Source organism: Erpetoichthys calabaricus, chromosome 2, assembly GCF_900747795.2.
Source record: "Erpetoichthys calabaricus chromosome 2, fErpCal1.3, whole genome shotgun sequence".
Lineage (NCBI taxonomy): Eukaryota > Metazoa > Chordata > Cladistia > Polypteriformes > Polypteridae > Erpetoichthys > Erpetoichthys calabaricus.
In genome coordinates, this window is record NC_041395.2 from 205,445,243 (window position 1) to 205,457,370 (window position 12,128).

Genomic DNA, 12,128 nt, shown 5'->3' on the forward strand with positions numbered 1-12,128 from the left:
TTATTTGAGCTGCCAGTATTTTTGATTCATTTAACTCATGCATATGACAAGCATCAAAAAGGAGCAATTTGTATACTTCCACCCATGCATCTGTTTATGACTGGGATCTCTGTTGCACTTTTGAATGCTTTGTCAATGCAGAGTGTTTGGAAGTGGGCTAGGCATTTTTAATCTCATAAAATAAAAATGAAATCTGTATAATGTAAAGTTTGTGGCCTAGTGGATAATATTGTAACTTGCAATTTAATTGATAATTGATGGGATTATTATAAATTGGGAGGAAATTAAAAAGCGTAAAAAGCTGAATTTCACAGGAAAACAAACAGAAGATGTGCCAAAAATGACTGGTTGAATGTGAAATTAAGAGGATAAAGCAAAAGATATATGGCTTCTTGCTTAAGTGTAAATGATGATTGTGGTTAAGTTTTCATTTTTGGTTCTTTCTTTTAGACATTATATCCATACTTGTCTATGTTTTATTGCTGTTGTAGATTAATGCATGTTTATAGCTATATTGAAATGTAACAGTCCATTATGAAAGTAAATGGCATGCCAGGTTTAGCTCCTCTTTTGTAGCTGTTTCTGTGACTATTGCTTTAACATCCCAAGTATTTAGGTAAGGCAATTAGTAATACAAATAGATGATTTACAAATTAAAATGGTTGGCTGACTGTTGTATACAGCAGAGCAGGGCTGCACATCATCTTTGGAGCAAAGATCAGTTACATGTTAATCTGCACATAACTTTCACTGCACTCGGTTTTGAGCTCATTTTGTTTCACAAAGAAAATGGGTTGTGTGTTTTATCAGTATGTTGACAGTCTAATAATATCATGAAATAGGTTAGTTCCCATATTATTATGTTTCTGTGTTTAGGAGTTTCTCCTAGTTATCAAAATGTGGCAGCATTTTTTATACTGGATGGACTTTCTGCCAAACAAGATCTGGCCTTCCGGCTATGTATGTGTTATGTACTCTGTTCTATAATTCTGAACTGTCTATTGTCCCCTAACAATAACAAATGTTTTGAAAGAAGTTATCTTATAAATATAGGTAGTGTACAGAAATACTTTGTACAGAATTTTATACCTACATCATTTTTCAACCCACAATTTGGTGTCAAGAAGGTACAAACATTTGATATGCTTCCTTGTACAGTAAGCTTAAACCTGAATGCTAAGAAGTTATATGATATTTGTAATCTCATATTTTATAATTTCTTTAATTTTATTGGATCCCACATCACTATTGCATTTTAAAAAAAAATACAATTATGATGCATTCATGCGCTATGGACAGGCAGTAAATACAGGCTCAAATTCTCAAATTCCATGTGTATGTGCTACGAACTTGGTTGGACAACTTGGGGAAAACAAAACTACCAAAATTCTCCAGTTTGTACCGTAATGCTGACCTTTCAACTTATTCAGCTTTATAAAATAAAAAATATAATCTGGTAAGCGAGAAATGCCATTTTTGTGCCTAAGCACATTTTGAGCTAAGTGATACACGCTTAATGTGTTTAGTTTGCTCTTTTTGTTTCCCACGTAAAATATGTAGTTGCTTAGTTTCAGTAACAGATCATTAGCGAACCCGTGTTTCTCTGAGTCCAGCAAGAAATTTAAGTGGGAATGTGAAACATCAGAACTTCCATCCATCCATCCATTTTCCAACCCGCTGAATCCGAGCACAGGGTCATGGGGGTCTGCTGGAGCCAATCCCAACCAACACAGGGCACAAGGCAGGAACCAATCCCGGGCAGGGTGCCAACCCACCGCAGGACACACACAAACACACCCACACACCAAGCACACATTAGGGCCAATTTAGAATCGCCAATCCACCTAACCTGCATGTCTTTGGACTGTGGGAGGAAACCGGAGCGCCCGGAGGAAACCCACACAGACACAGGGAGAACATGCAAACTCCACGCAGGGAGGACTTGGGAAGTGAACCTGCGCCACCGTGCCGCCCTACATCAGAACTTGTAGTTCCTAATACTTCAATAACATGTGAATGCAGCAGTAGATGAAATAAATATCTACTACATAATGTGTGAAATAATTTAGGCTGAATTTACCTGTTCTGGCTACAGTTTATATAACTATCAGGGTTTATTAGAGTTTTTAGAGTTGTGAGAGGAAAGGACAGTCATTTTATTTGACTTGTGTCCCAAGTTAGTGACCTCGAATCTGATTGTTTAACGGTGGGCTATTATTAGTGATGAATGATATTTTTTAAACAGGCCTTTGACATAGGCAACTTCATTACATTGTGCATTATAAAAAATCTCATTCAGGAAATTTTAATATATACCTGTGTTTGAAAGGGTATAAAGAGAAAAATATTGGGTCAAAATAAAGTGACTGTGTAAAGGCTTTACATAATACCATTCATTAAGGGGGGAAAGTTTATGTAATATGCTGCATTAATGCAGGCTAACTGGGCAATGTGCCTGAAATGGCAGGTTAAATTCCACAACTTATTTTTCTTTTGTTTGGCAGAAAAAGAAACTTTGACAAATGCCATATTTGTCAGGTAATATTTAATTCAACTTCAAGCGATCTGGAGCTTTTTGCTAAATGGAGGAAAACCCTTTTCATGTTATTGGTTTTGGGAATGGCTTACAGAAACCAACTGTAGTTGTTTAGGTTTGTTTAAGCAGTTAAATTTCATACAGTGTTACATGAAAGCAAGATTATAAATCTGATTGTAGAACGGAATCGTATTCAGTGCACTTCAAGCAAATGAAGGAAATATTTACATGACTGTAAGTCTTTGGAAAATAACCATCATGTACTTTAAACTCCAACTGCTATTTAAGAATTACTAACTACAACTACTAATTAAAAACCTATTTCAACTTATTACTGTTTATTCACTTACTTATTATTTGTTTATTTATAGTATAGTTCTTTCCCTGTCTTGCACTTGTTCTGTGTTTATGTTGTACTGCTGTCCTGGGGAATGTTATTTCATGCCTGTATGCTGCAATACTGTGTATGGCAGGTATGACAATAAAGCCAGTTGACTTGACATGAAGCGATTTTAGCTGTGAAAACAATTTTAAACAATTGCTCAATAAACTGTATTATACTGCCCTAATTCTTAGGTGCTAGATTTGAACAAACCATATAACCTAAGGGATAGGTAGGCACAGAGCTGACATGTTAAGTGATAATGACGACGTACAGTGGCATGCAAAGGTTTGGGCTCTCTTGTTTAAAACGTCTGTTACTGTGAATAATAAGTGAGCAGAAGATGTACTGATCACCAAAAGGCATGAAGTTAAAGATGACGCATTTCTTTTCAACATGTTATGCAAGATTAGTGTATTTTTGTTTTGTACAATTGTACAGTAAAAAAAAGGAAAGGAGTACCATGCAAAAGTGTGGGCACCCCAAGATATTGGAGATCTCGGATAACTTTTACCAAGGTCTCAGACTGTAATTAACTTGGCAGGGCAATGGCTTGTTCACAGTCATCATTAGGAAACCCCAGGTAATGCAAATTGCAAAGCTGTATAAATTTTTTGACTTCAGACCTTGTCCCTACAATCAGCAGCCATGCGCTCCTTTAAGCAGCTGCCTAGGACTCTGAAAAATAAAATAATTGCTTTCAAAACAGGAGAAGGCTACAAAGCGTTTTCAGGTAGTTGTTATCTCCGTTCGTAATGTTATTAAGAAATGGTCAAATTGAGGTCTGGAAGACCAAGAAAACTTTCGGAAAGAACTGGATTGCTAGAAAGGCAAATAAAAAACCCTGTTTGACTGAAAAAGAGTGGTGGTGCACTTTGCTACTGTGCAATGACACCGGAACAAATATGACCATCATGGTAGATTCAGTAGAAGAATACCTTTCTTCCATCCTTGCCACAAAATTCAGCACGTGAAGTTTGCAAATGAACATTTAAACAAACCTGGTGCAACCTGTGTGGACAGATGAAGTCAAAATAGAACTTTTTGGACACAATGAGTCAATATTCTACAATGGAATACCTCAAGAGGCATGAGCTGACAGTTTTGCCATGGCCCCCGACATAAACATTATTGGAAATCTGTGGATAGATCTCAAAAGAGCAGGGCATACAAACTGCCCAAGAATCTTTCAGAATTAGAAATGTTTTGCAAGGACGAATGGGCAGAAATACCCCAAGTAAGAATTGAGAGACTCTTAGATGGCTACAAAAAGCATGTGTAAGCAGTGATACTTGCCAACGAGGGTGTTACTAAGTACTGACCATGTTGTGTGCCCAAACATTTGCTTCAGGCCCTTTTGAATTTTTTGGTATTTTGTACCTGTGGATGATGGAAATAAAAATGTAATCTTGCTTAACATATTAAATGTCATCTTTTGCTTTATACGCTTTGATGATCAGTTCATCTTATGCTCACTTAACTATTCACAGTAACAGACATTTTAAGCAAAGGTCCTCAAACTTTTTCATGCCACAGTATCAGGAAAGTTGCATATCTTTGATTTTTTGATTTGATGTACTTTTTTAATCTTCGAGGGGAAATTGTCCTTTCGCATGGACTTTTGGGGGGGAGGTGTGGTGCTTTTGGTCAGAGTGTAGGGTTAACCATTGCACAGTGTCCCTGGATCACTTTTCAGGTTAAGGGCTTTCCTCAACGGCCCAATGGAGTAGGATCCCTTTTGGCAGTAATGGGTTTTGAACTGGCAGCCTTATAGATATCACTGCATGCTCCTTTTCCATGGAGCCACCACTCTGCCATCTCCATCTTTGTGCTATACAAATTGAAGATTTTCTGTTTAATGTGTATAATGCAGTGGGAGTCAATGCCTTAAAATGTAGTTTATGCCTTTGCCCAACAAGAAGTGAGGCATTAGATAGTTCACAGAAGAACTAGTAGAGCAATTCATTAAGTAAATTGTACAAATTATCAGGGAAGACTAAAGAAAACAAATGGAAATGAGTAGCTATGACAGAAGGATTCAAAACTATAAGGTGAGAAAGTAAAGCACTTGAGGAAAGTTGATAATGAAGTTTTCTTTAAATAAACTGTTTACTTAGGATATTCACCACTAATGTTATGCAGTGTTTTCTTACACTAAGAACTGTCGGTCTGCTAAGCAGCTTGCTTAAAAGCAGCAAACATTTAAATTTAAATATAAAAGCTTTGTACATACTAGATGAATATGAAATGACTTGGGATGGGTAATACGGAGAAAAACATAAAACCTCCTTTTTTAATTTATGGATGATTCATGATTGATTTTAAGTATTTTAACAACAAAATCACTTTCAACTATCCTTGTGCATTATATAAATGAATGAATTAACAGTCCATGCTTGCAAACTGAAAATTGTAAACTGTGTCCTCATACTGTATATGTATAGTTTTTGACAATTAGGAAAGGTGCAACATTAAAACTTTATGTGCCGACACTTTTGTACATTTTTTTTTTTGGTAATTTGTTTTTACATTTTCAGCCCTTATTCCTCCTTCATGTGGCCTCGGCACTCCTTTCACAACACCTAAAGCTGACATTCATTTTTTATTTGCAATGTTGTCTTTTTTTGAACTACCGTATGCTCTTCACTATAACTTAGACAAACCTTTCGTTACTGCTACAGTCAGTTTTCTTTCATCATCCTTTTTTTTTTCTCTTGTCCTTTTTCACTCCAAACAAGCAGTCTATCTTGCAGAGCACACCAGCCAGCTTCTTTATTCTGTGACAACTACAGGCGTCCAAAGTGACACTCCAGTAGAGCAGAGCCTTCCTTCAAAAGTATTCTGATATCTGATAAACTAGATGAACTGCCACTTTAAACCACTATTGTAATTTACAAACTTTGCATTTTACATTAGTTTGTTCAACATTAGAGTTTTAATATCCATACCATTAGCAGACAACTAAGTTAAAATTACAGCTTTTCTTTGCAACAAACACATTCATTAGAGAAGCATGGTTTGTCTTCATCTTTGTATTAATATGTTTTGACTGTAAAAATGTAAGCAGCTGATCAAACTGAGGTGATTGGTAACTTATTATTCCCCCCTCTGTTAGCATTCATTTACTATTTGTTTAACTGTATGAATTGTTTTTTTTTTTTTTTTTTTAAACAAAAATTTCCTTAAAACCTCAAGTCTAAATTAAACAATTTAATTAAAAAAAATCTCCCAGCCCAAGGTCCTTTTATTTGAGGATAATAAGTTTTACTGTTTGTATGTTGCATTATTTCTAATACGCAAGGTACATGTCATCGTTAAAGTTACAGTTATGTTAATATGTAGATTGCCTAAAATGGCAAAAAGGAGAAGTCTGTTCGTGGCCATTTTATATCCTTTAAATTTTTCTGTATATGTATAAAACAAATGGGTGAAAAGCTCCTCCAGAGTGATGTTAAAAATTTTTTGTTGTTTTAAAATTTCTTTCTCCTTGTTTTCAGGATGGCTCTAGAGATATATTTATCGATGGGATTTTAGCTCGAAATAGAGCATTAAATGGTGATGTGGTTGTAGTGATGCTTCTCCCCAGAGAGCAATGGAAGGTATGTACCTAAAACTTTCATGAAACCGTCCTTGATGTTTCTCCCCAGTCTTCAAATATATCTTAGGTGCCTTCAAGGGAAATTCTGTGACTGATCCTTTGTTGAACAGCAATAAAGTTTAATGTGAAACAGTTTATTTGCAGCAGCATAGGTGGTCAACTCAACAGCACATTATGACAAGACCTAGGGCCAAATTGAGATCTCTTATGGTTATACATTTTGAGGAATTTAGGATGCCGTGCTTTTTACCAGTCCCTTGAGAGAAAAAAGCATTACTCAGGCATCTGGTAATTTGTAAGTCAGTATTAAGCTGACCAACAATTATTGCTGACCATGGGGCAGTATAAACCTCGATGAAATGATCTTATTAACTTTTTAGAATTCCATAGGTACAAATTATAATTTAGGGAAGATGGCACACTTTTGATAGGAACCAGATAGGGGCGATATTAATTTACCTTCTGTACAGCTATATGTAGGTGGGTAAAACACAGACTTAGCTGCCTGTAACAGCTTAAAATTAAATCAAACTCTTATTTGTTTTTGCATCATTCTTCACTTAAACTGATCCATTAATTAGGCCTATCCAGAGTAAGATTTTCTAAAGTTAAGGGTCTTGAGACCCTTTTAGATTGTAATGTAGTTTTCCATGTTTGGATGTAGCAGATATATGTTACTTGTATAAATGTTGTATGTATTGAGTCCAGTGCCACCATCGTGAGATGTGGCATTTACTTTTAATGTGCATGTACCAACTATCGATGCAAGTCATCTTTATTTTAGTGATGTCACGCACATGGAACACCATCATAAAGTGCTAGGTATTTTAAGTGCTTTTTGTATTAGTTAATTGAAGAAAAACAATATTCAAATAATGCCATGTATTTGAAGATTTATTAATTATGAATTAATGAATTGTTAAATTATAGATAGATAGATGGATCTTTATTGTCATTGTCACTTTTACAAAGGAACAACGAAATTGAAGATTTCATGGCATGCTGTCAGTGTCCAATCTACATGTATAGCTAGCTAGCAGCAAGAAACTAAACAACTGCATTTTTTAAAGAAATTTAGAAGCATAAGCAAACAAAACATTTTGTTTGTATCTTACTCTAGTGAATTATGGTTTAAGATCATCATATACAGTACCTGTAGATGTTTGTAACTGATTATGGTACTGATAACCTTTTTTTTTTTTCCCATCACTGTGATGTATTTTGAAGGCAAAAATTTTACACATTAATAGTTGAATACTAACATTTTGGTTGCTTATGCCCATTCTTATTCATTTAAAATAACACTTGATACTTGACAATAGACCAGTTGAGGACACACAAATTATCTGTGCCGTATACTTCATATGACAGAAGATTATAAAAGGAAGCTTGCATATATTAAAATATAGTAAACTAGAAGATTCTGAGCCGGAACACTTTAGCAGCAATTGTGCCTAGAGGGAATAGCCTGTGCTGAAAAAGAGTAACAGAGAACACAGAAAAGTTCAACATAAGAAAAATTGAAGGGAAGAAAGGGGTTTTGCAGGAAAGATAAGAGAAACTTTGAGACATTACATCTGAAATCCGTAACTGTTGCCATTCCCAGAAAATGTTTTTTGAGGTTTTTAGGCTATATAGGGACTTAGAGGAACAAAGAAATCTCACAAAAGATCAGCCAGAAAGCTCATAGCAAAGTGTCTGCGGGGAGTTCAATATAAGCAGAGTACAAATTTATGTTTAAATTGGGTATGTTGGTGATTGAAGTGCTTAGATGATCAAGCAATATTTTTAAAAATCACATTCCAGTCAAGAATAGTGAAAAAGGGAAGGTCACACTCCCATAACCAACTGAAGTGCTGTTTTTTTTTTTTTAATATAAATTTTATTGATTTTATTAAAATCAAATAACATTCCATACACAAGTCAAGTTTTACAAAATAAATAAATAAAATAATAAAAAAAAGGTTCTAAACAAATCAACCAGTAATGTCAGTAAATAAATGAAAACAATCATGTATGCATTAATAATTAAATGTGTAGTTAAATATAGTTTTGTTGCTTTTTTAAATGTTTTTATTTATTTCAGAGACACCATATGCAACATGAAATAAGACTTGAAATGAAAACCGTCATTTTCTTCTGACAAAGTTAAATAAATGGGAATCCTGTGGTTCATAGACATGTGCAAAGCTGCCACTGTGTGTCCCCTTTACCAGCGATTTAAAATGTCGTGGAAAGATAATAATAATAATTAATTTTATTTATAAGGCACTTTACATTTGTAGTAAACCTCAAAGTTCTATATAAAAAAAAAAATTTAAACAAAGACACAACAAGATAAAAACAAAGAGAAAACAATAATTAGAGGCAATTTTGTTAATATGCTTTCCTAAATAAAAAGGTCTTTAACTGTTTTTTAAAACAGCCCACAATCTGCTGTGTTCTCAGGTTCTCTGGTAGGGCATTCCAGAGCCATGGAGCAGCAACTGCAAAAGCTCGGTCACCCATTGTACGAAGTTTGGTCATGATGGGCGAAGGCGATAGGTATTTGCAAAATGAAGGTTTCTTGTAGTGGATTGTAATATAAGAAGTTCCTTAAGGTATTGTGGAGCATTTCCATGGATATACTGATGAGTGAGCAAACAAAGTTTTTATTCAATACGGAGTTGAATAGGGAGCCAGTGAAGTGACTGAAGTATTGGTGAAATATGTTCATATTTCCACACCCTCATTAGGATCCTTGCAGCAAAATTTTGGAATTGTTGGAGCTTTTGAAGGCTCTTGCTGCGGGTCCCGATGAGGAGTGCATTACAATAGTCCAGCCTGGAGGAGACAAAGGCATGAGCCAGCTTTTCAGCATCACAAAGGGAAAGGCAGGGATGGAGTTTGGCTATGTTTCGAAGATGAAGGAATGCAATTTTACATAGGTGATGGAGTCTAATTTGACACCCAAATTAATAACAGAAGGGGAGAAAGTAATGGAATGGCCAGAAAAGGAAATGCAATTTACGGAGGAATGAAGTTGTTGGGGGGGGGGGGAACGGTTCTGTACCAATTAAGAGCTTCAGTTTTGGTGCTGTTCATCTTAAGAACGTTCTTGGACATCCAAGCCTCGGTCTCATCCAAGCAGGAGGAAAGAGTTGATGGAGGTATAAAAGAGGTCGAATCCAGTCTCGCATAGAGCTACATATCATTTGCATAGCAATTGGAGTGAAATTCCATGCCTGCGGATGATGTGACCCGGGGTAGCACAGTGTTCTCCCCAGAAATTTTTTCTAGCTGGGTGGCATGAAAATGTAGCCGGGTGGGGCAGGATGGGGAAATTTGTTGCTGGGGAAAATTAAATGTGCACTATTTTTATTAGTTAATTATTACTCATTATTTTCCAATGCTCAACATGACTTCCTTTTTTAAGGTTTGACACTTGTGCCAGAATATTTTTATTAAATTTAAGAAGTATCTGATTCAGGATCCTGCAACCCTAACAAAAATTTTAAATAACAATTGTTATGACATAAACCAAGAGGCACAAGTATTGTCGTTGTCAGGAAGAAAAGTGAAAACAATGAAAAAAAAAGTATGGGAAGCCTAATGAAGAAAAATTAAAAAAAAAATATTCTTCAAAGCCAACTTGCATATGCAGAAGGTGTCTTCAGTTAAATATTTATTCTTCTCTTCTTCCTATAGGCCTAGTTGTCTACAGCTTTCCTATAATCAAAGTCCCCAGGATCTGGGCCCTCCAAGGAGATCAGCATGAGATTATTTAGCGTGCTTTGATTCATGTGATTTCTCAAGCATGTCTTGATCTTTTTAAGGACAGAAACCCCCCTTTCACATTCAGCTGTGCTCACGGGGATCACTAGTCCAATATGAGCTAGTTTGACTAAATTTGGAAACGACTCTGACCTCTGATGTCGTTGCCATTTTTAGTAATATATGTTTTGGACTGAAGTCTTAGTATGATTGATTGCCTTCTGATCATTTTTGATGCAACTGTCCATTCTTGCCTACTACTTTCAAATTTTAAAATTGGAGGGCTACCATTTTTGGAGTAATGATAGAAAAGAATTTCAGCAGACTCACTTCAATCGTGTATTTCTGCATTTAAAACTTTTGAAAAGCTGGAAGTAATTGGCATGTCAGGGAATCTTGCATCTAGGTGCTTGACAACCGTCTCTAGGTATTTATCATATATTGCAGTTTTGAATGACATTACATCACTCTGTGTATAAACAATGCAGAGATCTGACAATTCTTATACCAAACAATGATGAAGGCTTTGAAAATATGTCCCAGGCGTGTCTTTCAACTCCATGATGGACAATTTTGTGGCAAGCAAAATTGGCTTAATTTCAGTAAGATTGACATCTTGCCTTTGCCAAGCCTTGGATAAGTTGGACAACAAAGGTAATACGTCTGAAAGCATCATCAGAAACAAAATTCTATGTTTTAATACATCTGGTTAATCCTTCAGCTGTGATGTCATTTTGTTCAGTGGCCTCTCTTTTCAGCACAGCTATGACACTCATCATACACTGTCGTAGTGACTGTACTGCAAAGTCACGAAACAGTCATCTAGTGTCATTGGCCATTTTCAGCTTAATCTGGGGAATGTTCAGAATATTTTGTATTTCCGTTAAACCAGCCATCCTAACTGAAGAATTTTGGAAGAAATAGAACAGCTGCCTTATGATGTCGTTCAGTTTTGTTATATAAGGTACAGCAGCTGCTGCTTGGGCACTTGCAAGGGCCAATCGGTGGTTTACACAGTGGCAGTTGACCAAGAGTCCAGGGGCCTCATGTATAACACCATGTGTAGAACTCACACTATAACATGGCGTAAGCACAAAAGCGGGAATGTGCGTACGCACAGAAAAATCCAGATGCAGGAATCTGTATGTACGCAAACTTTCACGTTCTTCTGCTACATAAATCCCAATCAGCGTGAAAAGTAACGCACGTGCACGCGCCTTTTGTCCTGCCCCAACTCCTCCAAGAATTACGCCTCTTTGAATATGCAAATCAATATAAATAGCCTTCTGTGAAAAGACAATGGGAAAAGCGCGGGGGAAAATATAAATTTCAGCAAATACCAAGTGGAGGCAAAGGAAAAACGTACTATTTGTTGGTTTAAACAGTGATATAAACAACAAAAGGAAGTTGATCAAGTGACAGTGTCGGAGAAACTCGAAAGCTCAAGTTCACAAAGTCGCACAGTGCCCGAAATAAAAAAAGAAGTCACATATCAAAGTCGCCGTGAAAAGGCGAGTCGTAGCCCACCGTCTGAGTGTCATATGAAAGCTTATTAGGGTACAGACAAAAAAAATAGGCACACAGTGGGGGAAAAAAAGCACGAAATGTCAACTTTAATCTCAAAATTTCCACTTTAATCACGTAGTTTATTTTGCCATTAAAGTAGAACATCGTAAAGTTCATCTTAAAATCGTTTCATTTACCAGTTTCTCAAATCCCATCGTAACTAAAGTAGCACGTTAAATGCTTTGTTCTGTATTTGATCTTCTTTGTGCTCTGTGTGTGAATCACTACCTGATTCTTAAACAGGCTTTCTCTTTCTCTGACAGGACACATAATCCATTGCATTCGTGATATTA

The 12,128-nt window shown here is 36.0% G+C and overlaps 1 protein-coding gene across 4 annotated transcripts in view; it reads left to right on the forward strand.

Moving 5' to 3' along the window:
* The window catches only part of dis3l2 (DIS3 like 3'-5' exoribonuclease 2), a 612,176-nt gene that overhangs the window by 59,519 nt on the left and 540,529 nt on the right, over positions 1-12,128 (forward strand). For all 4 annotated transcript variants that reach the window (XM_051922221.1, XM_051922220.1, XM_051922222.1 and 1 more), the window contains exon 5: positions 6,416-6,517. In XM_051922221.1, the coding sequence (XP_051778181.1) occupies positions 6,416-6,517 (102 nt within the window). The remainder of the gene's footprint in view (positions 1-6,415; positions 6,518-12,128) is intronic.